The sequence below is a fragment of the Chamaea fasciata genome, unplaced genomic scaffold (genome assembly GCF_029207755.1).
Source record: "Chamaea fasciata isolate MVZ Bird 193981 ecotype frontalis unplaced genomic scaffold, bChaFas1.0.hap1 SCAF_6, whole genome shotgun sequence".
NCBI lineage: Eukaryota > Metazoa > Chordata > Aves > Passeriformes > Sylviidae > Chamaea > Chamaea fasciata.
The window spans coordinates 70,741,435-70,762,678 of NW_027094091.1; the positions used below are offsets into that span (position 1 = coordinate 70,741,435).

At 44.3% G+C, this 21,244-nt stretch overlaps 3 protein-coding genes and 1 long non-coding RNA gene across 5 annotated transcripts in view; 2 read left to right on the top strand and 2 right to left on the bottom strand.

Moving 5' to 3' along the window:
- LOC136290432 (uncharacterized) lies at window positions 1-1,778 on the bottom strand. The gene is made up of 3 exons (XR_010721117.1): window positions 1,646-1,778; window positions 771-1,159; window positions 1-636 (listed from the first exon to the last, which is right to left on the bottom strand). It is a non-coding gene; the product is annotated as an uncharacterized lncRNA (long non-coding RNA).
- A 136-nt stretch (window positions 1,779-1,914) lies between these two features.
- Window positions 1,915-15,451, top strand: AP1AR (adaptor related protein complex 1 associated regulatory protein). Of its 2 annotated transcripts, XM_066184797.1 has the most exons (10): window positions 1,915-2,153; window positions 5,545-5,593; window positions 6,485-6,511; window positions 6,955-6,980; window positions 7,390-7,486; window positions 8,187-8,285; window positions 10,141-10,202; window positions 11,129-11,202; window positions 11,995-12,123; window positions 13,045-15,451. In XM_066184797.1, exons 1-10 carry the CDS (start codon window positions 2,077-2,079, stop codon window positions 13,308-13,310), a joined length of 906 nt encoding a protein of 301 aa, XP_066040894.1. In that variant the 5' UTR covers window positions 1,915-2,076; the 3' UTR covers window positions 13,311-15,451. The 2 variants fall into 2 exon arrangements, with proteins under 2 accessions (XP_066040894.1, XP_066040896.1); XM_066184799.1 differs by lacking the exon at window positions 8,187-8,285 and having other exon boundaries at window positions 1,987-2,153.
- Window positions 15,452-16,171: 720 nt separating this feature from the next.
- TIFA (TRAF interacting protein with forkhead associated domain) lies at window positions 16,172-21,090 on the bottom strand. The gene is made up of 5 exons (XM_066184801.1): window positions 21,017-21,090; window positions 20,115-20,813; window positions 19,834-19,995; window positions 19,448-19,575; window positions 16,172-17,630 (listed from the first exon to the last, which is right to left on the bottom strand). Exon 5 carries the CDS (start codon window positions 17,576-17,578, stop codon window positions 17,015-17,017), a length of 564 nt encoding a protein of 187 aa, XP_066040898.1. The 5' UTR covers window positions 17,579-17,630; window positions 19,448-19,575; window positions 19,834-19,995; window positions 20,115-20,813; window positions 21,017-21,090; the 3' UTR covers window positions 16,172-17,014.
- Window positions 21,083-21,244, top strand: part of ALPK1 (alpha kinase 1) — a 32,561-nt gene continuing 32,399 nt past the window's right edge. Inside the window, exon 1 of the mRNA XM_066184802.1 lies at window positions 21,083-21,178. The gene's annotated coding sequence lies outside the window, so the exon portion shown is untranslated. The remainder of the gene's footprint in view (window positions 21,179-21,244) is intronic.

Genomic DNA, 21,244 nt, shown 5'->3' on the forward strand with positions numbered 1-21,244 from the left:
GGGGGGCTTGCTCGGCTAATGAAGGGTAAGAGGGCCTTACTATAAAATGTTTTAAGAATAAAATGTTATAAAGGGCTGCTTTCTTAAAGCCGCTAGGGCACGTGAAGCGTGCTAAGCAACCTCGTCTCTTGTGCGGTGGGCTGAGCGGCACGTTCAAAACTCAGCCTGAGTCCGTGTAATGACTGCTCCGTGTGCGGCTGATGTTGCCAAGGATAAGCCGTGAAAAAGGCGGAATAATTTGGTTTGAGATGTCACTGCCAGTGGCCTTGCTGTGCAGTTTGTCTGACAATCTTGGCCGTGTCTGCACATGTTGCTCGCAACTTAACACCATGCATGAACCTGCTCCCCTGAAGAGGAAGGAGAGCTGAAGCGTCCGTGTGGGTTTACTCCTGGAGACTTCAGCCAATATATTCTTAATCCAGCATCCCCTCGTCCTTTCCAGCCGGTGGTGGATGCAGCAATCCATGATGGTCTTCTGCTAGTAGTGACTTCTCATGCCCTGGGCGGGAGTGGCACGGCAAGACAGGTGTAGCAAAATGCCACCCGGAACAAACTGCAGATACAAAGGCATTCCGTGCAGATATTCCCGGTATTCCCGCCTCCGTTTGGTGGGCTTTTATTTCACAGCTGAGTGTCCTGTGGGAGGAAAAAAAAAAAAAAAAAAAAAAAAAGAAAAAAAAAGAAGCGTTCAATTTCTCTGAAGAAATTTATGAACACCTGTCAGGCTGGAATACTGCAACATTCCTCTTTGGGAAGGGAGCAGTATATACCTTGCCAAAATGCTGATTTCCTGGAAAACAGTGTCATGAGGAATCATACATCCCAATAATATTTTCTGGAACCTCCACTGTTTTCCTCCTGAGTCACATCGATACGCATCACCTTCTGTAATTAATTCCTGGTCGCTTTCATTTGTCCCTCACCCTCATTCTCTCTCCCGGACGTGCAATCACAGTAATGCACCTTTCCAGGCTGACCTCACATTTCCAGGGAAAGGAAAACATCGGAGTGTGGTTGGCAGTGATGTATTATATTCCTCCTACTGCTCATCACTGTTGTAGCAAGCAGCTCCTCTGGGTCCTGGCATCTGTCCTGAGCTGCTAATGGAGAGCTGACTTGGAATCCAGTTAACTCTTCCACTGCTGAGAAACTTTTGGATCTGTCAAAAGAAAGGAGCAAACCACATACTGGTAGTGACACCATTAACTTGCCACGGACAAAGGGGAATAGACTCAAACTGAGAGAGGAGTAGATTGCACATTCAGCTGGAGATTAGGAAAAAAATCTTCCCTGTGAGGCTCGAGAACCTCTGGCACAGGGTGCCCAGAGAAGCTGTGGCTGCCCCATCCCTGGGAGCATCCAAGACCAGGTTGGATGGGGCTTGGAGCAAGCTGGGATAGTGGAAGGCGTCCCTGCACATGGCAGGGAGCTGGAATGAGATGGGCTTTGACGTCCCTTCCAACCCAAATCAATCCGTGATTGCGTGCTTCCACGAGTCAGTGTGGTGCTGTGATTTAAGAAGCCCGAGAGACCACAGACTGCGAGGAACCTCGCTAAACCACACTAAACCACGCAGTGCCCGTGCTCCAGGTATTTCTAGCACTGTTGCTCCCCCGATGGCACTGACCCAGTCCGGGCTTGATACCTGCGGAGACACCCCTTTCCCCCTCCTCATAACACCAGGGACCTTCAACGGAATTCCTCTCCTTCAAAACGCGATTCCCGGCGAAGCTTTTCCATCCTGCGCACGGCAGCCCCGGCATAATTTCCTCCTTTGAACCGCGGGCTGCCGTAAGACGACCCCCCCCCCCACCCACGGCCACGGGGGAAGCCGGTTTTGGGGCGGGCTCCTGCCGGGCTGGGACGGTCCCGGCAAGGGGCGGGCTGATGTGGCCGATGATGCCGGTGCCAGGGGCGGTGCCGGCGCTCGTTCGGGGCGAGCATCGCCCGCCCCTGCGCAGCCATGAGGCTGTGCCGGCCCTTTGTTCCCGGGGGTCCGCGGCCGCCCCTCCCGACGGCCGGGCCGGCCTGAGCCCGCCGGGAGGCAGCAGGAGCCGTTCCCACCACCAGGATGCGATGGGGAACTGCTGGGCGCAGTGGTGCTGCGGGCTGTTCTTCCGGAGGGATCCCGGCCGGATCCAGCGCGGCGGAGGGTGAGCGGGAGCCGCGGCTGCTCCTTTCCCCTCCCCGGGGCGGGGAGGTGCCGGGGCCGCCGGCTCCGCCTTCCCCCGTGGGGCAGGAGAGGGTGGCAGGGTGGGGAGGGATGCGGGGTCTGGGAGCGCCCGGTGGCCCAGGCCCGTTCCCTTCGGGAGCCCCGGCATCCCGGGCGGATGGAGGCGCCGGGAGCCCGCCGGGCTCCGTGCGGTTTGTGCGGTCGGGGCTAATGCACTTCCAGGGTCACCGGCCCCTCACCCCTGCCGCCGCCGGTGTTTTTCCGGCAGGAGATGCTCGGAGGGGTTTTTTAGGTCAGTTGCCAAAACCCGTGTAAGGCGGCCGTGCTTGTGCAAGAGATGGAAAAACACCCGGTTTTTCTGCAATGTGATCTCGTCTTCTCTGTGAGTCAGAGGCTGAGACGCTCTTGGGATAAATCAGGAGCAGAATGGTTCAGACGAATTCTTATCTCTTGGAAACGTGTAACAACCTGTTTCGTTCTGCCACAACCAGTTCATGGAAAAGCACTGTGCAAACAGGAAATGCTTGGGATTTTTCCATATACTGACCAGCACTGGATACCTACATATCACTTATTTTTGATGCATTAGGATAGAAATCGTTCTCAGCAGATACGCTGAGTATTTTACATGATGCAAGCTCGTGGCCTCTTACTTCACATCAGCTCTGGCAGGCGAGTCTCACCTTCTGAAAGGCCTTCCAGACAAGCTGCTTCTCAGAGACATGGGGGAAAAACCAGGGCAGTGCGTGTAGAGGATACCTGCTTGTATTTTTAGTACTCCACCGGAGAGGATGAGAACACCTCCAATGCCTTGACAGCTGGCACCGAAGTATCGGTTTGTTGTGCTTTGAGGACACCGGGCAGTACTTGAAAGGTTCTTCCTGCACGTGTGTGTTTTTGCTGAGTCTCCTTCCACAGGCCAATACCCCTTTTCTTAGCAGGCAGGGTAGTGACAATCCCTGCATGTGTTAGTCCAGTATCAGGCTGTCCTTACCAGTGAAACCGATCTTCCTGCCTGCTGTTGTATTGTCTAATTGTTCTAGATGTTGCACAACCTGCAGTGAAAGTCTTAGGCATATAAAATGGACAGAGAACGGCTGGCCTGTGTTTCAGATCAGATTTGTTTTTCCGGGTGTGGTGGTGGTGGTGGTAGTTTACAGAGCAGCATCAGAGTGTTGAGGTTATTCTCCTTCCACTGAGCGGGGAATTGTATTAAAACCAGAACTGTAAAATGTGTCTTATAAAGTTTGCAAGTTGGATTAATACCACATTGGGCTTTTTTGGGAACACCATAATGTAAAAATGTAGCTTATCTACTCAATGATCATTTTAATCACTCAGATCTTCCCCCCCCACCACAGATTCATTATTTTTAGATGCTCCAAGGTTTGCCTGTAAGAAATAAACTCCTAATTAAACAACTAGGTATAGAGTTTTTATTAAGTGTTTTAATATCCTGCAAGATTATAAGTTGCCTTCGCTTGGAATTGTGCTTAATATATATGTATGGATGGAGTATGTATGTATATCTATGTATGAAAAGTTGGTCTCCTTAACAGCTTCAGATCTTGGAAGATTAATCTGACTGTCTCTGTAGGTCCTGTGACCTGTCAGCTGAACGGTTTTCTCTAGGAGCTATCCAACCAAAAGGATTCTCAGGTCTTAGAACGTAATGGAAAAGTAGATCTTAAAGGAGAATTATAAAAGGTGTAAACATTTTCGTAGCTTGCTGATACTTCACCTGAAGTTTTGTATCGGGGTGAAGCTGATGGGTCTTCTGTTTGTGTCCATAATGACCTCAAACTACTACTCAGAAGCAGTTCTGGGATTTACGGGCTCAAACTCCGACACAGAATTAGGTTTTCTGGGACTGAGTCCCTGTTCAGCAAGCAGCTGAAAGAGCAGCTCTTCCTAGAGCTAGCATTGCTGTTGGGCAGTTTGTGATTACACTTAGGGTGCTTGCACTGCATTTAGTTCACTTTTCAGTTCTTGCAGCTAAGCTGACTGCAGCTCAAGTGTCTGGGAAGTTGGAAGTAATCTGCCTCAAGCCTGGTGCTGCAAACTGGAATTACACGTTTGTTAACAGCATAGACAGCCCTGGAAAAATCTCCTGTTACAGTGTTATTAAAAGAGATTCTTAATGGTATTGGCTCCTGCGCGCCGAATTACAGAGAAGGGTAGCAGTGAAATTGCTCCAAGTGTTCATGCCACATGTCCCAATTATCCTTGTCACGTAGTGCATGATTTCAGGTGGCCTTTCCTCTCTGGTTTCACAACAGTGAATTCTCTGGAAAAGGTTCTTCAGTGGCAGGAAAGGTTGTGCAACAAGGGACCAGTGGGTAGTGCAACAAGTTGCCAGGGGAGACGTTCCCTAAACTGGCTTCCAAAGAAAAATGAGATGGAGGTGAAATACGATAAGGTTAAAATAGTTCAGGCTTCGGCTGGTGTGTTGCTTTTATTGTTGTCAAATTAGGTGTTGGTTGCAAGTGCTGAATGATCTTTGGTGCAAGTGTAGAAATCCCTGAGGCCCTGGGGTTTATTCCTTGTACCCGTCAGCACTCGCAACTGGAAACCCTGGTTTTTGAAACAGTTCGATGAAATGGATGTTGTACTGAAGAGTGTTTACGTTAGAATGTTCTTCTGGATGCTGACCAAACCTCCTTGGCTAGGTAAAAATGTATTCAGGCAACTTAATACTGTGCTGGGTTGTGTAGAGGACAGGGCTGACTGTCCTCTGTAAAAGAGCTAAAATAAAATAGGAAGAATTCTGAATAAAAAAATCGAAGTAGAAACCAACTCCCTGTATAAAATTGGAGCGTGATTTTTTTTGTTGTAGTTGTTTTTGGGGTTTTTTTGTTGTTTTTTTTTTTGTTTAAAAGTATTGCCTTGACCTCTTGTTGGATGTTTTTCTCTGAGGCTCAGCCTTCTGGATGTGCCAAGCTGTTAAAATAAAATGTCTTGTTTAGCAATGATGAGGTACGAGATGCCAGGAAAGAGTTAAGTGCCATGGTGAGCAACGGCGTTTTCGGAAATTGCCTGGAACAATGTTTTTTTTCCAGGAAAAATGTATTAAAGGGATTGCAGAACATGCTAATTGTGTGTAAATGTCTAGTCCAGCATCCTGACAAATTATTTCATCTCACAAGGGTTTTAGTTTTTCCCCCAGTTCTACAGAAGATGCTTCCATGCTCTTGCCTCTCTCTGCTGTAGTAGAGATGCAGAGCTCCAGTGAATGAGTCAATGATGAAGATTTTGTTGCTATTTTGTATTTAACGTTTTTTAAAATCTATTTTCAATTCTCGGGCTCATTTACCTTCTGCTGTGTATTGAAAAGTCTTCTCTGTAGTCTAACTGTAAACTTATTTTTCCAGATCCAAGTATTTTAGAACATGTTCAACAGGAGAACACTTCACTATAGAGGTGAGCACTTACATTTTTAGCGACTTAAGAAAAAGTGGGAAAAGATGAATCCTGCCAATGCCTTTAACACTTTTTGCAGTTTAGGAACACCAGTCAGATCGTAGGAAAAGGATCTGATGGGGTTACCTGATAGTTTGTTGCATCTGTAATCTACTTTGTTCCCAACAGAAGTCCTTTCCCAGCCTCCAGACCTAACTCCTGTGGCCAAGGGTAGTGTAAGGTTAACCAGGACTAACCTGGTTTACTTTCCCTGAGTGTTCCTGTGCTCTGGAAGTCCTAGACCAGCCAGATCGCCCCCATTACTGAGGATAACATTAATTATTGCAATTAACGCTTTGGCTGTCGACAAAGGGGTCAGATGTGTACAGCGGGGGAAATGTGTTTTGGTGCAGAACTTCCTATGGTGAGAGAGTTTTCCTGGCTCAGAAATGTGACAGGGAAAAGGAGGTATTGTTCTCCTCCCAAATTTTAGGTCAGTAAGGAGTCTCACTGTGGGTACTGACCTCTATCTCTCTGTTTGATGCACTGACTAGACTTAAGATTACCGTACTGAAAACGGTACAGAGGATTTCTATTTGCCTCTTTTTTTTTTTTTTTTTAATGTGGCAGTTGAACTTCTACTGGATGAGTTTGTGCAGCTGAAAATTTCTTTTGTTTTTTAATTTGGACTCATCTCCTTTTAGGAGAGTGTAATGTTTAAGACAAGAAACATTGGTAAGAAGAAAGGTCTAACTCTACAAATAAAGCTCCTCTGAAAGCAGGCTTACAGTCCCGCTGTTAGAATTGGAGAAGTGTTTTTACAAGACACATAAAATTGGCAATCATACTTGCTGTATGTCTTTAGTGACTCGTTATATTGAATTGTAAAAATTATTTGTTTTTTCTCTGCAGTTTGAGAACTTGGTGGAAAGTGATGAGGTGAGTACCTGAGGCATCATGTGAAAACTGCTTGTACAATCCCTAAAAATGGTTCCGACATCCAAATCTTCCTCGTACTTTAAGCTGAGTTGTAGACTTAAATCACGAGTTTGGTTTTTTTTTTACTTTCAGTTTTCCTTGCACTAGAAATATGAAATTAAGACTTTGGATAAAGATCTAAGAGATTGGTTTTGGGGAGTATTGGAAATAACCCATTAAGGAAGGGGGAACTATGGACTTTGGCAAGAAAGAAAAGAAGGTGTGTGGGGGAAAAGTGTGTTTGGGAAGACTTTGCTCCCAGTATAACTCTTGCATAAGACTTAGCAAGTGCCTTCAGTCTGAGGACAGAAATGGACCAGGGTTGCTTTGCTAAGGGGAGTTTTGGAAGTGCTCTGTCTTCACAAAAAAAAAATCAGACTTTTCTTTTTTATTTATTTTAACAGGGGGAAAGCCCAGGAAGCAGTCACAGGTAAGACTGTGAGACAGGACCTCTCCTTCCCTCTGCTGTCCCACTGTGAATATCAAACAAAATGGAGTAAGGGAAAAAAACAAGGGACAAAAACAACTAAGGGGAAAAAAGTGAATTTGGACTGCAATGACGGTAATGGTTCTATTCCAGTAGTTCCGTTCGCAGAGAGGGTTTTGAAAACATGCTTTCTATAAAGATATAAATAATACATATTGTGAGAGCGAGGAGAGGCAGCTTATTGTCCTGAATAGACTGGAACTTTCAGGAGGAACAGGCCACAAGCACGGCCTGTTGCATCTGCATTAAAGGACAGGTCAGGAAAGACCACACAGATACGTTAGAGTGCAAATGAGGGTTGTCAAGCATGAATAATAGATGGAGCTTTTTTGTGTTTCTCCCGTGCTCCCAGGCCTCTGACTGAAGAAGAAATTGCAGACCTGAAGGACAGACACTACGACTCCATTGCTGAAAAGCAGAGGGTTGTTGATCTGAAGCTTCAGTCAGAGGTAAGTGGTTACAGTGACAGTATAAAAGAGTTTTTCTTCCAAAAATGTTAGGATCAGCCACGGACACCAGGAGATTCCGCTCACATGGAGCAATTGGGTTTTGTTCATCAGTTAGTATTTTTTAGTCCACAAGATGCAAAAATTCCTTCTTTTTAATAGCCTCTTAGCTGGAAAATGGAATGAATAGGCTGGGCCTCTGACCAGGATCTCTTAAATTTGACCCTTTTTTTTAGTGCAAGACCAAATGGGGAATATTCTCGATTCAACTTTTCTTGTGCTGAATTTTCTCCACAACTTTCTTAAGGGAAAAGACACATAACTTGTTACTCTGTTTTAACGTTGCAGCAGTTAATGGAATATGATCTGGAATGCCATGTAGAACTCGAATCTAAAGTGCCAATGAACTGTGGAACCGAAAACCTTTAAATCTTACGCTCTGCAGTTCATAATAAAATAGAAAAAGCAATTACAGCAATTCACTAATAATAAATGGGAATTCAGTAGTTACCTAAATTTCTCGGGCTGTTTGGTTGCGGGGAGGGAAGCTGTTAAATTCAGTTAATGCTTTAGCTGTAGCCTGTTTTGTTTTGTTTTGATTTTATAGCTGCTTTTCTTTTGTTTCCTTGCACTTACGGCTTTATTAGTAGGAAGATAGATAGGTTCTGCTTTTGTTAACCATTACTGTTTTGTTCATATACAGTTAGCCTTACAAGAGGAGAAGTTAAGACTAGAAGAGGAGGCTTTATATGCTGCACAACGTGAAGCAGCCAGGGCAGCAAAGCAGAAAAAGCTCTTGGAGGTGAGGGGGAAAAAGACCCCGATATATACGAGAGCCTCTGTCCTGTTCCCATGTATGCAGACTTCCCTGGTATCCTTTTCATCTCAGGAGATTTGATGAGGAGATGGCTTTGGCTTGTGAAGTAGAGAAAGAAGTGCGAGATTTGAAAGTGCAGCTGGTTGGAACAGCTGAAAATCACCATAATTGTTTGAAACAGCTTCTGTCGCCGAGTATAGATTTTGAATGAGTTATAATTTTAATCTATAATTAGCTTAACACTCGTCTTATATAATATGTAGAAGTTACTGATCTTAAATGTCAAATGATCTGTGATGGGTTTTGGGTAAAAAAAAAACAACCCTGAAATTAAGCACACGTTGTGGCATCATTTAGACTTGTCAAATGTACTTCATATATTTGTGCACTGTACTGTTCCTTATCTTTGTGTTTTGTATTGACCCTGCTTTGGAGTTTTCATCTAATTTTTATGTGGCTCAGTATTAGCTCTCATTTCACATTTCTTTCTCTCCCCTTCCCATTTGGGGTGGGAGGGTTAATACTTTCTGACCTTTTTGCCTGCTTTTTTTTCTTACCACTTTTGATCTATAGAAAGCCAGCGAAAGTAGATTTTTTTTTTTTAAATTGGCGTTAACTGTTTTTTGTAGAAGTTCTGTGCAAGAAATGCTGCGTTTCTTGTCTTTCAGTATTTTTAATATGCACTTCTTTTAGTCAGGACCTAAGATAGAATGGATTATGGAGATTTTAATTTCCTCTTTGTGTAAAATTAGTACCACTTATCTCCTGCTCAAACACCCTCTTCAAAACCCATAAGGATTATAAGGATTTTAAGGAAGCATTTTTGTCCAGATATGCATCAAGCACTTAGCCCTTCTAGATAAACTGGAAGCTATTTTTGAATGCATCACTCAGCTCTCTGTTGTTTGTGGGCACAAATGGGAAAATGGCTTTTTCCTTGGAAGCACGGCCTCTTTTAAAGCTCATTTGGATTGCTGATGTTGCCCTACTAAATGTCAGGGTCTGTAACAGCAGGGAATTTTAATATGTGTGCGTCCTGGAAATGGCAGTGCTGGATATTGGGATGTGACCTGGCAAAATGGGGAGATAATCTAAACTGGGTATTATGTGGGTATAGGAATACTAAAAGAAAATCGTTGCATGTGTCAGTAATTGATTTTGACAGATTTGTTGACTGTGTTGTGCCAAATTTCTGTCTGTTCCTCTCTGCATTCTTAAGTCTTCTCACCTCTAACCACCACAGTGTGATATTTCTACTTTTTTTTTTCCTCTACACTCCTCATTTACTCATTTCAACCCGCAACTATGATTATTTAAATATCCAAGACGCAAAGTGTGCCAGAAGACAACCCCCCCCCATCATCTTGGGATCGAAAAACGCTAGATCCAGTGCAGTTACCTCCCCACACCCAAAGCAAAGAGCAATTCTCAGATGAAGTTGACATTAGCAGAGTTATTAATACTTTTGGCCCTTCAAGGCAGCAAAGCTGTTATTAATATAGATGAAGCACTTAGTGCTGATGGAGACAGCCAGAGGAGATGGCAGTACTGCTTTGCATTGGGATAAAAGGATTTGTAGGAAATATTTATCTTGTAAATGCCGGGATGGCTGATTCCTGGGCACGGAGCAAAAGAAATCAAACATCACCCAGGTGTTAGTTGCGCACTGAAAATACTTTAAGAAGGCAGGAGACAAGACAGGTGCAGTCATGATTGAGGTGGTGTCCAACGTTTCTAAAAAATGATGGGGTTTTTTTTGGGGATTGCATAAAATAGGATTAAGTGTTGAGAGCTCATTTTTGAGTGTTCACCTTTTTCAACAATTCACTTTTCTTGATAGCAACGTAGGCAGCACAGGATAACGCAGAGAGCACATGCTGTTAATAATGGAGAGTTCCAGAGGTAAGAGAACAAATTTTATTCCTGATAACTGAAGAGTCTTGACTGTTTGTACTCCTGTTCCTCATCTGGAAAGTTAGGGGGTGTTTTGGATTCATTCTGGTTATGGCTGGAGTTATTAGACTGCTGCATACAGTGCTACTCCCAGCTGTTAACAGATATTTACACACACACAAAATCCAGTGGTTTATTTTTAAAAGGTGTTTATATGTAAAATTTCAGCTAACATAAAAATATTTTTATGATTCAGGGCCCTGTTTTAAAAACCCAACAGAAATATGCCGTTTAAGTGGTTTACAGAGTCTGCCTGTTTCTTCATTAATATTCTTAATTATATTTATTTATTAAATATTTTATGTATTTATTTGCGGTTTAAGTCTCTTCATTCCCACCTTCTCTGTTCAATAGTGGTGGTGGGAAAAACAAGCTAAAAAAAAAAAGGTGGAGAATATTACAGTGGAGTGGTGTTTGAGTTTAGAAAAAACTCATGCATGGAAGACAAGGGGGACAGGAGGAATTTTGCTATGGAAGCACAGTTAGAATAGGAGCTGTGAAAACTGAGTAGCAGCTGGCCAGATTTTAAAAACAAAAGGACTGCAAGAACAGGGTTTGAATTCATTACTTTAAAAAAAAAGGAATTCAAAATTAAGGAGATTTGATCTAAAGTGATGAAGAGAGGGGAAGACTTGTTTTGAGTAAATTAATTAATTTTTTTAACGGAAGATACTAATAAAAACTGAGCAGAAGCACAGCCTGGGAGAGGATGTGATGAACAGGAATAGAAAGGCATTTTGCAGACGATTTTATAAAGAATTTAGTTCAGGGTGTATGTGCTTTGTAGCACCGAGCTGGGGGCCTGTGGATTAAGGTATTTTTGATGGCACCCTTGGAGGTTTCTGAAGCTAAAAAATTGCACATTGTTCTTGCAGCTCCGTGGCAGAAGAAGATCTCGATCCTTTCCTAAGGAATACAAAATTCCAGTATGAAGCTTTCCGAAGCAGTAGTAAGTCTGCCTTTCCTTAAGAACATCTTCAAATGTTATGGGGCTCTGAGGGGCACAGAGTGCTGCTTCTTTTTCTAGATATTTACTGATTATTTATAGTTTTATGTTTACACACACAAATATAAAATGTGTATACGTATATCTGTAATTTAAAAATCTGATAATCTTTTAATCCGATAGGTGAAAGATAGTGGTGAACATTTCTTGCAAAATCAGACCCCTGTACCGAAGATGCAGATGTGTGTTTATAGCTTTTCTTAATCATCCCTTGGCAAAGCAATTAGAATCATATTGATGCTTCATTTTTTTCCTAATGAAGTGCAAGAGGGAATTTGGCTGCCTGTACTTAAAAATTCCACTAATGGTTTAGAGGAGAACAATTTAATAAGCTTTTATGTGTAAGTTTTGGTGACAGCACATGATAACCACTAAGGTGGAGGATGGATGGCTGTGTTTCAGGAAATACTGAGTAGTTTAGTTTTTTGGGGAGGAGAGGTTTGATTTGATGTTTTTTTTTTGTTTTACAAGTCTTCATCAAGCTTTGCTTACAGCTTATTAAATTCTTTTTTAGTACTAATTGGGCAATATCCCAGTGATATTGACTATTAATAAGCTCCTGATTATTCTTTGGACTGATGAGGTGCCTTTTCCAGCACTCCTGAGGTTTAAAGGGCCACAAAGCATGGTGAAAGCTTAATTTGAAATGTTACTTTTGCACGTTGAACCTGAAATTCCAGTACATTTACAAATTAAAAATACATGATGGGTTGTTTGTTTTTTTTTTTTAAATAGGACTTTCATCTGATGCCACAGTGCTGACGCCCAACACGGAGAGCAGTTGTGACTTGATGACCAAAACCAAATCAGTGAGTGGGAACGATGACAGCACCTCCTTGGATTTAGAGTGGGAAGATGAAGAAGGTATTTATCCTGCATTTCAGCTTCATCCTGAACTCAAAAGTTAAAGATGTTGACATTTTAAGCCATGTTCACTGGAAATCTGTCATTTTCTAAAGGCAAGGTGATTTAAAACTTCTTTCTGATGGAATTTCTGATAAGTCTGTGATGGTTAAACTGTAAATTATTTTTTACTGAGAAAATTCCTTATTTTGATAGATGTGGAGATAGCCCCAATGAATGAATTCATTTATTTGGATGGTCCAGTAAATAGATGAGTTCATTTCCCTGCACTTTGTGCAACGGACTTGTAAACTCCTGACAAAAATAATGGTAAAGAAATGCTGCCCTCTCGTGAGCCAGGAGCAGAAGGAAAAGAAGAATTCTTCCTTTTAAAATGTGGGAGTCGGTCAGGATTTAAATAACTTGGGAAAAACCCTTACTACTTGTACTGTAACATTCACTGGGAACTTAGATCTGCATTCCAAGGAGTATCCCAGCTATCCTCATTGCTGCTGTTGCAGGCGTTTCCTGTATTTCCTCATTGTCACCAATACTTTCCCTTTTATTTACTAAACCTGCAAAAGCTCTTAGTTGAAAGTTTATCCAAAATGTTGAAGCCTTGACTCTTGAAAGGCTCACCAAAATCGAGCAAGGGTTTGTTCCATTTGCCAATCTGTCGGTGATTTTTTTTTTTCCCCACAAGTATTACTGACAAAACCAGTAAAATCTTAGATGTCTTTGGGGGCAGCTTCCAGAACCATATTTTGCCTTATTTTGTGTGGAATTAAATATCCCTTTCCAGACAGACTGAAGACCTTTCCTAGACCACTGAATCCCGCATCTGTCCACATTTTAACTTTGTTTCTTCTAGCAGAAACATAAAAGTTAGCCGAAAACTCACAGGGACGTGTCATTTTCTCATACCCGTGCGTTAAATCCCAGGCATGAACAGGATGATTCCCGTGAGGGAACGCTCCAAGACGGAGGAGGACATCCTGAGGGCAGCGCTGAAATTCAACAGCAGGAAGACGGGAAGCCACCCAGCCTCAGCCTCCGACGATTCCAACGGGCTGGAGTGGGAGAATGACTTTGTCAGCGCCGAGATGGACGACAACGGCAACTCCGAGTACGCCGGCTTCGTCAACCCCGTGCTGGAGCTGTCGGCCTCGGACGTCAGGCTGTCGGATTCCGACCACCAGGACAGATAGTGACGACGCCTGCACGGCCCCTGCCTGTGACCAAACGCTGGGAAGGGAGATGGAATGTAGAGAAGCCAGCCTGCTCCTTTTCGTGACCCGCTTCCCTTTTTTTCTTGCGCGCGGGCCGGCGAGGAACGGGAATGACGTGCTGTCTGAATGAATTCAGAACTAAGTGCAATTTTATCATCTACCTTCTCCACTTTTGTGAAAACTGGGATGATTCTATTGTGTATATTTCTGGATATCTGGATTTAATATTAAAATTATCTGCACTAATCGAAGCTTCATAGCTTGACTTATCTGTATTTAAACTTGCCTTTTTTTCTGGATGATGTTTCTATTGATTTTGTTTTAAAATTCATCATTGGCCTAATATTTATCTCAGAGACGGTCTTGTATAATTTATTTAATACTTGAAGATAGAGAAATAATTTAAAAATATTTTTATTTCCGGTCTGTGCTTTTTGCCTTGCTCTTCAGCTGTTTAGAGGGTGCAAAAGCAAGAGCTGCGAAACAAATTTGACACACGGCAAATTGCAGATTTTCCCCTGTCTAGCTTAAAGTCTTCCTAGTCTTGTGTTGTCCTTTTTCCATTTACTTTATTTTTTAAATTACTTCATGCTAAGCACGGTTAACCTCAATGAACACAGTGAAACTCATCAGGTTAGGTAAGATATTGTCTTGTATAATATGCCAGACTTAGTAAGCGTGTGCTAGATAGAAAAACAAAATTAAAGTAGAATATAAATTCTCTGTGTGTCAATAAAATGGGAATTTTAACCAGTGGAGAACTGGGAGGACCAAAGTCTTGTTTTCCCAGCCCCCCAGACCAACATCTGTTGCTACATGGTCCTTAAAATTCTTCAGTTGTGGGAAATTTATAATTCCGCCGGATCAGAACAATTACAGAAAAGCAACATTCAGTGAGCAAACTGGGGGAGGGATGATGGCTCTGCTGCTGGGGTGGGAAGAACAAGAACCCAAAGACTGAATTTCTATATCTGCATTTTGAAAAGAAAGAAGAAAACTCCATGTTTTAACAGTGTGTTAAAGTGCTCTGCCTTTCCTGTGCCTCTAGAGTGGATGGTTAATCCTGCTAATACGGGCTGAAATCCAAGGATTTCAGTGACTGCACCACTGGTGGTGTCCTGTGCTGTGTGCTCTCCCCTGGTATTCCATGTAAATCTCACTTTTTAACAGAAGAGAACCTGCAAAATACTTGCGGATCTCAAGCTTTCCCCAAAGTTTAAAAGTAAAGCCATTCTACTCTGCCACTATTTTGTGTAGCTGTCTCATTTTGCCATGGAAAAAGGGTGACACGGTTTGACTTCGTTTTGGAGTAAAAGGAACTTGCTGTGCTAAGTAATGAACCTCCGCTGTGATCATCAGAACTGAATTTGTTGGTGAAAGTCGTGTCGCTGGTTTAGATCATCTGAAACTGTTAGGGATATTTGGGTCATTACAGTGTGGGTAAGGAACAAAAAACGCTGCACACTGGGATTAAATATGTACAAATAACCTGAGAGAACAGATAAATCCTGTTGGCAACATTCCATCTCTTCATTTCAGTTGTAGCTGTGTCACTGAAAATATTTTAATGCCATTGTTTATATTTGCGATACTTGTAATGAGCTTTAAAGATCTGTACACATCAAATGTATATTTTGGGTTTGGCCTAAGCTACTGCTGTGTGACTTCTCCTGGATATTTCTTTGTATAATATATTCCTATGGGAAGGAAGGCAACTTCCTCAACGTGTAAATAACATGTTTTTTACCTGCTGAAACCGTCACCTCCCCTGCACTGGTCACTGCTTTTCCTGGCCAGTGAACAGGAGGTGACCTTGTCCTGACCATGCCTTGAGGAAGTCAATTAGCTGATAGTCCTGCCCTTAGGATGAACAAGCACTTAGGGAAAAGGAGGCTGACTCCAGCTTTTTCTGTGATGGGCATGTTCTGTAGCCATGGTTAATGATAACATTTGCAGTGCTCAGTGCACCACGCTGAGTGACTTTGAAGTGATGCTCCATATTTGTGGATATTTGAGAAACTGAGAGATTCTATAAACAGCTCGTGTGAAACAGTTCAAGGGTGCTGTAAAATGCATATCTGTACAAATTTAAAAGTCATTAAAATTTTCAGCAAGTCTTACACTTGGCACTGTTGAATCTGTTGCTGGGTTTGTGGCAGCCACGTCAGAGCCCTGCTGAATCCCACAGTCCTTTTGGGGACCTGCTGCTTTGGAAGGGAAGCTCTAAATGAGCTGCAATAATAGAAGACCTGAGGAATTTGGGGCATGGAGCCCTTCTCCTGTTGGAAACGAGCAGCTGTACCCTCCCACTTTGAAGGTAAAATAACCTTCCTTGCGTAAATTAACTTCTGCTGGTCGGATCAAGGTGGTGATAGGAGACAATTCATTTTTTTAATGTGTACTTTACATGGTTGATTCTTACCTCAGGTAAATAGCAGCTGTGCAAGTGATTGTTGTTTGGAAACCACAGCCTAGTTCCAAGGGTGGAAAACACGGCAACAAAGTAATTTTTTTCAAGGATGAGATGAATGGACAAAGCCTACTTGAGCCTGTGTTTGAGTTTCACTGCCTCTCCCCTGGCTTTCTCTGGCTCGTGGTTGGTTGCCTGAATATCAGCTGTTCCTCCCCTCAGTTATAATTATGGTTTTCTTGGAATGATTAATGCTGAAATGCATCCTAGTATTTAGGGGTGATAAAATGGGTAACTCCTATTCTTCCCAGTGCGTCTTTCAAGCAAACTAAAATACTGGACAAAATAAAAGGCAAATGCCAATGAAAAGCTGAGCCCCTGACAAAGAAACACTTGACTGAAACAACCTGAGAAATATTTAAAAGACAAGAAAATTATTAGAGAGACTTGGGTAGAGGAGTAGAGGTGGAAAACTTTCTGAAAGTATTTATGTAAATTCTTACCATGGAGCAATGACACTTTTGGAAAGCCTGGAATAGTGCCAGTGACAGGCTCTTATCTGGATGGTCCTGGAAATCATTTTATTCTCCAAAAATTCTTTTAGATTGCAGCTGTATAATAGACCAAATCCTTACTAGGGAACAAAATGCTTTTATTACAAAATTAATGTGGATTTTTGTAGACTACGATCACTAATGCTACATGTTTGTCTGCAACGCAAGCAAAAGTAGTTATCTTGCAAAAAATATTTATGTTAATTGAACAAGTAAAAATAATAATTACAAAAACTTGCTTTGAAGCTAATAAAAACATAAAAGACAAAGTGTTTCTAAGTTGCAAAATCTGTGAAGTTACAAGCTAGGCTTGGAAATACTGTTTGGAATTTGGTGTCCAAAGCAAAGCCCAAAGTACAATATGCAACAAGACGTTGTGTCACTCCTTGTCTGGGTCCAAAACCCTGCTGTGAATGCTCTGTATTAATGCCTGTTAAACATCCTCTCAAGGCACGTGGCCACAGTTCTGGGATTGAACCTGCTGCCAAATTTGAGTGACCCCCTGTCTCCCACACCTTTCTGGGCACCAGAGAACCCTTAGCCCTCAGTGAAGGCAGTGGCAGGAATCCATTTCTGTGGAACAGTGTTCTGCGACGCCCGTGCTGAAAACACCAAGTAAAGACTGACGTGCAGCAGCCAGTGAGCACCACCAAGAACACGGGACTGAGGTGAGAGCCGTCTGCGTCGGGAGCTGTGCAGGCTACAAAGCCTGATCCCCGCTAGCCCAGGTCATTCTCATCCATCTCTGTGGGGCTTTTGCCTTGGGAAAGAAAAAAGGAAGGAGAAATGCCATTCTCGGGTATAGGCTTCAGGGATGGCAGGCACTTTTCCTGTAAGATCGGTGTTTCAGCCAGGTGTAGGTGAGTCTCAAAATAATCCATGGCCTCCCCTTCTTGGACCTCTGCTAGGATCTGGTAGTCCCCAAAACAGATGATGCACTTCCAGGGCAGGTCGATCTTGTTCAAGTAACCCAGCTCCGTTTGGTTGACGGTCAGTTTTGTTTTCTTGCTCAAGTTCTTTATCTCGAAGCCGTATTCCGAGGTGTGGAGCTTCCTGTAGAACTGCAGGGAGAACTGGATCCGGGAGACGCGGGCGTCCAGCAGGCTGTAGCGGCAGACGCTGGAATCGCGGCCGAACTTGGCCGTGTCGTCCGCCCGGACCTGCTCACGCTTGCAGAAATCCAGGCAGCGGAACATCATCTTCTCCCTCTGGCCAGGGTGGTAGAAGGTGAGGTGGAGGCACGTCACTGTTTCTTCTGTTTCGGCCTCCTCGAAAGAGGTCATGATGGAAAGAGCCCCCAGGACAAGGAAAGGGTAAAATCACGGCAAGGAGTCGCTGCGGAACCGAACAAACTGGTTTCAGAGTGGCATTAAAATACTTCCCGTGCTGCTCTACGCTGAGTGTACAGAACTCCCAGATAACTGGCTGACAATAAATGTGATGAAAGCACAGGAGGGGGAGCTCAGAAGCCACGAGTGACCATGGCTGCCAACAAGCCCTTCACCAGGATCTCACAGGTAGATTTATCTTTGCAAGAAACATGTCACTTAGCAGTGAGATTTACTCGGTAGACTTAAAATGGAGTTACACAGTGCTGGCTGGGCCTGTGTGCTCTGCTCGCGGTGTGTCCTGTGACCAGAAGGCATCAAATGACTTGTACCAACAGTCCGTCTGTAGGCAGAGGCAATTCAAGCATGTATAAAGCACTCCTTTGGCTCTTGCGTCCGAACTGACCTCTCGCACGGAAAAAGTGTTTAGAAGTGACTGCTGTGACAGCATAAGAACTGAAGGCAAAAGCTGGACTACCCACGAGACCTAGAAGAGGAATTGTCACCACCTCTAGCTATTTCCCCATTGCCAGAAAATCCTGGCGCTCTGGTGCTGCAGAAGTGCTAAAAAAAAATTACTTTTCTTGGGTTTGGTAGTTTTGTGCTGTTTTTCAAAGTTCTTCACATGCAGCACAGAGACCACGTACTTATGAAATAAATTCTGTTCCAAAGCCTGAGAGACTGCAGTGCACCCTAATAAAACCTGAGACAGCTCAGGAAAGGCTGTCATCTGGTTCTCTAAATGCAAGGCCAGTGTCTTCCCACACTAAAGCTGAGTCTTGAAAAGTAAATTCTTGCTATTTGAAAGCAGAAACCAGCAAATGAGTTCCCAGTTACTCACCAGACAAACATGTGAGCAGCCATTTAACCGGTATCACACAGTGCAGATGTTTCTACATCCAGATGGCAGTAAGTTCCCAATGTGTCTCACACAGATCTGGAGCTCACCAGCTCCATTCAGAGCTTTATGAGTAGGTGACTCATCACTGCAATTAAGTGATGATTGTGTTCTGTGATGATGGAGTTGACTTGTGTTTTTGACACCCAAACACCAAGCATAGTGAATGGTGGTGTTATCAGTGCACCATTTTCTGTGTGAAACCTCAAAACTGCTTCCTTTGCACCTTTTAACACAAAACCAGCCACAGATCTGACACAGGAGCTCAGCAACTTCAGCTTGGTTACTGAGGTAGGCTGCAACAGCACAGATGATGAGTGAAACACAGAATTTCCTGCACAGCTCACTTTAAAACAAGCCAGGAAACATCATCTGTGCTTTTGGCAGGAACACAGACAGACACCCTGATAGCAGGTTGTTCCTTTGCCATCTGTGAGACAAGCTGCGGTGGCACCATCATCAATCCCTTCTCCTTGCAGATTCCCCAGCTCTGGGAGCCAGGAGGGACTGTCCCCCGTGTCCAGTTCGGCCCTTCCTTGTTTTGCACCAGTAAGGGGATAAAACATGGGGGATAAAACATGGGGGATAAAACATGGGCTCATCTTTGGTCAAGGGGAAAACCCCTGAGCACTTTCACTTTGTTTGCAGTTCTGCCCACAGAGACACTTCTGTGCCTCCTGACTTTAGTTCCCATTAGTGAGTTTTACAAAAAAATCCTCACATGAATTCAGAAAGAACAGCCAGCCCTTGCTTCGGCAGCACCCAGTGATGAACCTGGATCTCGGCAGCTCCCACAGACCCCGCTTCAGATCCAGGATCACCTCAGGCATCCCCCGCACTGCTGCCCGGTCCTGCCTTTAAGGGCTCGTCGAGGTTGAACACACGGAATATTCCTTCACGTAAACGCTAAAGGAGTTCCTACTTACCAGAGTGTGTTGGCCAGGAGAACGAAACTTTCCGTAGTCTTTTCCCGCAGCTCTGTGGCAGCCACTGCCCTGCTCTTGTCCGTCCCTTGGCCGGAGTCAAACCCACCGTGATCTCACCTCATCCTCTCCTGCGGGAAAGCCAGTGTCATTATCCCCACTTCCAGAGGCAGGAGAACAACGCGGAGCCCTAAGGCTACGGGCTCGGGCCCCGGCTCCCGGAGCAGGCTCGGTGCCGCCTCCCCACCCCACAGCACGGCCAGCCCGGGATCTCCGCACCGAACCCGCCGCCTCCACGGGAACTGCCTGGCGACATCCCGGTGTTCCCGCTCATCTCTCCCGCTCCCTTCCTTCCCCTCACGCCCGGCCCGGCCTGGTCGCCTCCTCACCTGCCGGGAGCGGGGCTCCGGTGCCTGCCGAGGGCTCCAGCGGCTCCTCTCTCCCGGTGATTCCACCGGGAACCGGCGGGAAGCGCTGAGGCGGGAGGAGCTGAGGCGGGCGGGGCGGGGCCGGGAGACGCTGAGGGCACCGCGGGCCCGGAAGTAGAACTTCTTTAAAATAAAGGGGGGGAAAAAAAAAAAAAGTTAAAATTATTTATTTCATAGAGTTATATGAATAACTCTAAAGGAATAGCCACAGGTCTCCCCGGGGTTTACGGGGCCATCTGAACCTGTGCTCAGAGCCGTGTCAGGGATCTCAAGTTCGCGGGCTCAGCTGTCAGACAGAGGAATTTCGGGTTTACCCCCCAGATGGACCCTCTGAGGAGTAAAACGCTTTGGGAAGCGGCGCATTGCCAGCATAGAGGTGCACCCGATGATGTTCTTAAGTTGATTGTTTTAAAATATTTGGTTGTTTGCTTTAAGCAACCGCAGTTCGGGTTCATTGCACCGCGCTTGGGAAATAACCTCATCTTCCCGTGGCCGATGGTCTGAACTGATCTGAAAAGTTTTCCTTTTCCTTACTTCCCTTTTTTTTTTTTTTTCTCCCTTCACAAATCCCGAGACAGCCCTGCATTCTTGTTTATCCAGCGGCTTGGCTTTTCATATTCATCTGTATGACTCCCCAGCGCAGAGCAAGGGGCGAAGCAAACCCGTTCCTTTTCAATCCAGATCCCGAATGTTCCGTGTCCTCCCTTCCCTGTGCCCGGACAGCGTTGGGATTGGCGAGGAAGTCCTGAGGGCCCGATTGCTTTGGCACGGGCGGTGAAAGGCTGCCTTGGCTCAAAGAAACTCTTCTTCCCTTGTGGGTTGTTTTTGTATCTTCAGCAAGCAAGTAAATGGCTCGTGGGTTGAGAAGATCCGTTGAAGTTCTTGTGGAATAACTTTTATCGGTGTGCAGTCTAAAACAGCTCTTCCGTGGGCTCTTCTCCCTGACATCGGGAAAAAAAAGAAAAATAAAGAAAAAAGAATTTAAAAAAAAAGGGATTGAACTGTGTTTTGCAAGAAGGTGTGTTGAAAAACAGAGAAGGGAAACAGATTTTTCCAACTTTTTCCCACAGATGAAGGCCTTTTTTTTTTACAGCAGGCAGGGCTGGGCCTGTGTGCTCACAACACAAGGGAAAAAAAAAAGTACTTTGCTGCCTTCTGGAAAAGCCAGAATTGCACAACCCTGCTATTTATTGCATCTGTCGATGGTTCTAATTCCTGTCAGCCCTTTGTTTCCGGAAACAGCCAGAGTCCCAGGTCATGAGACAACTTTTCTGATGGGATTACTTTGATACTTGTGTCCATTGAGGTATGTAAGGACCTTTCCTTTTTTTCCTGGGATTGTGTAACGTCAAATTAGCTGCACATTCCTTTA

Bases quoted from the DNA above. Each gene is read 5' to 3' on its own strand.
- TIFA (XM_066184801.1), bottom strand. From the start codon at position 17,578: ATGACCTCTTTCGAGGAGGCCGAAACAGAAGAAACAGTGACGTGCCTC.
- AP1AR (XM_066184797.1), top strand. From the start codon at position 2,077: ATGGGGAACTGCTGGGCGCAGTGGTGCTGCGGGCTGTTCTTCCGGAGG. The intron at 7,487-8,186 runs GTAAGTGGTTAC...GTTCATATACAG, and splicing joins ATCTGAAGCTTCAGTCAGAG to TTAGCCTTACAAGAGGAGAA. The intron at 8,286-10,140 runs GTGAGGGGGAAA...TTTTCTTGATAG, and splicing joins AGCAGAAAAAGCTCTTGGAG to CAACGTAGGCAGCACAGGAT.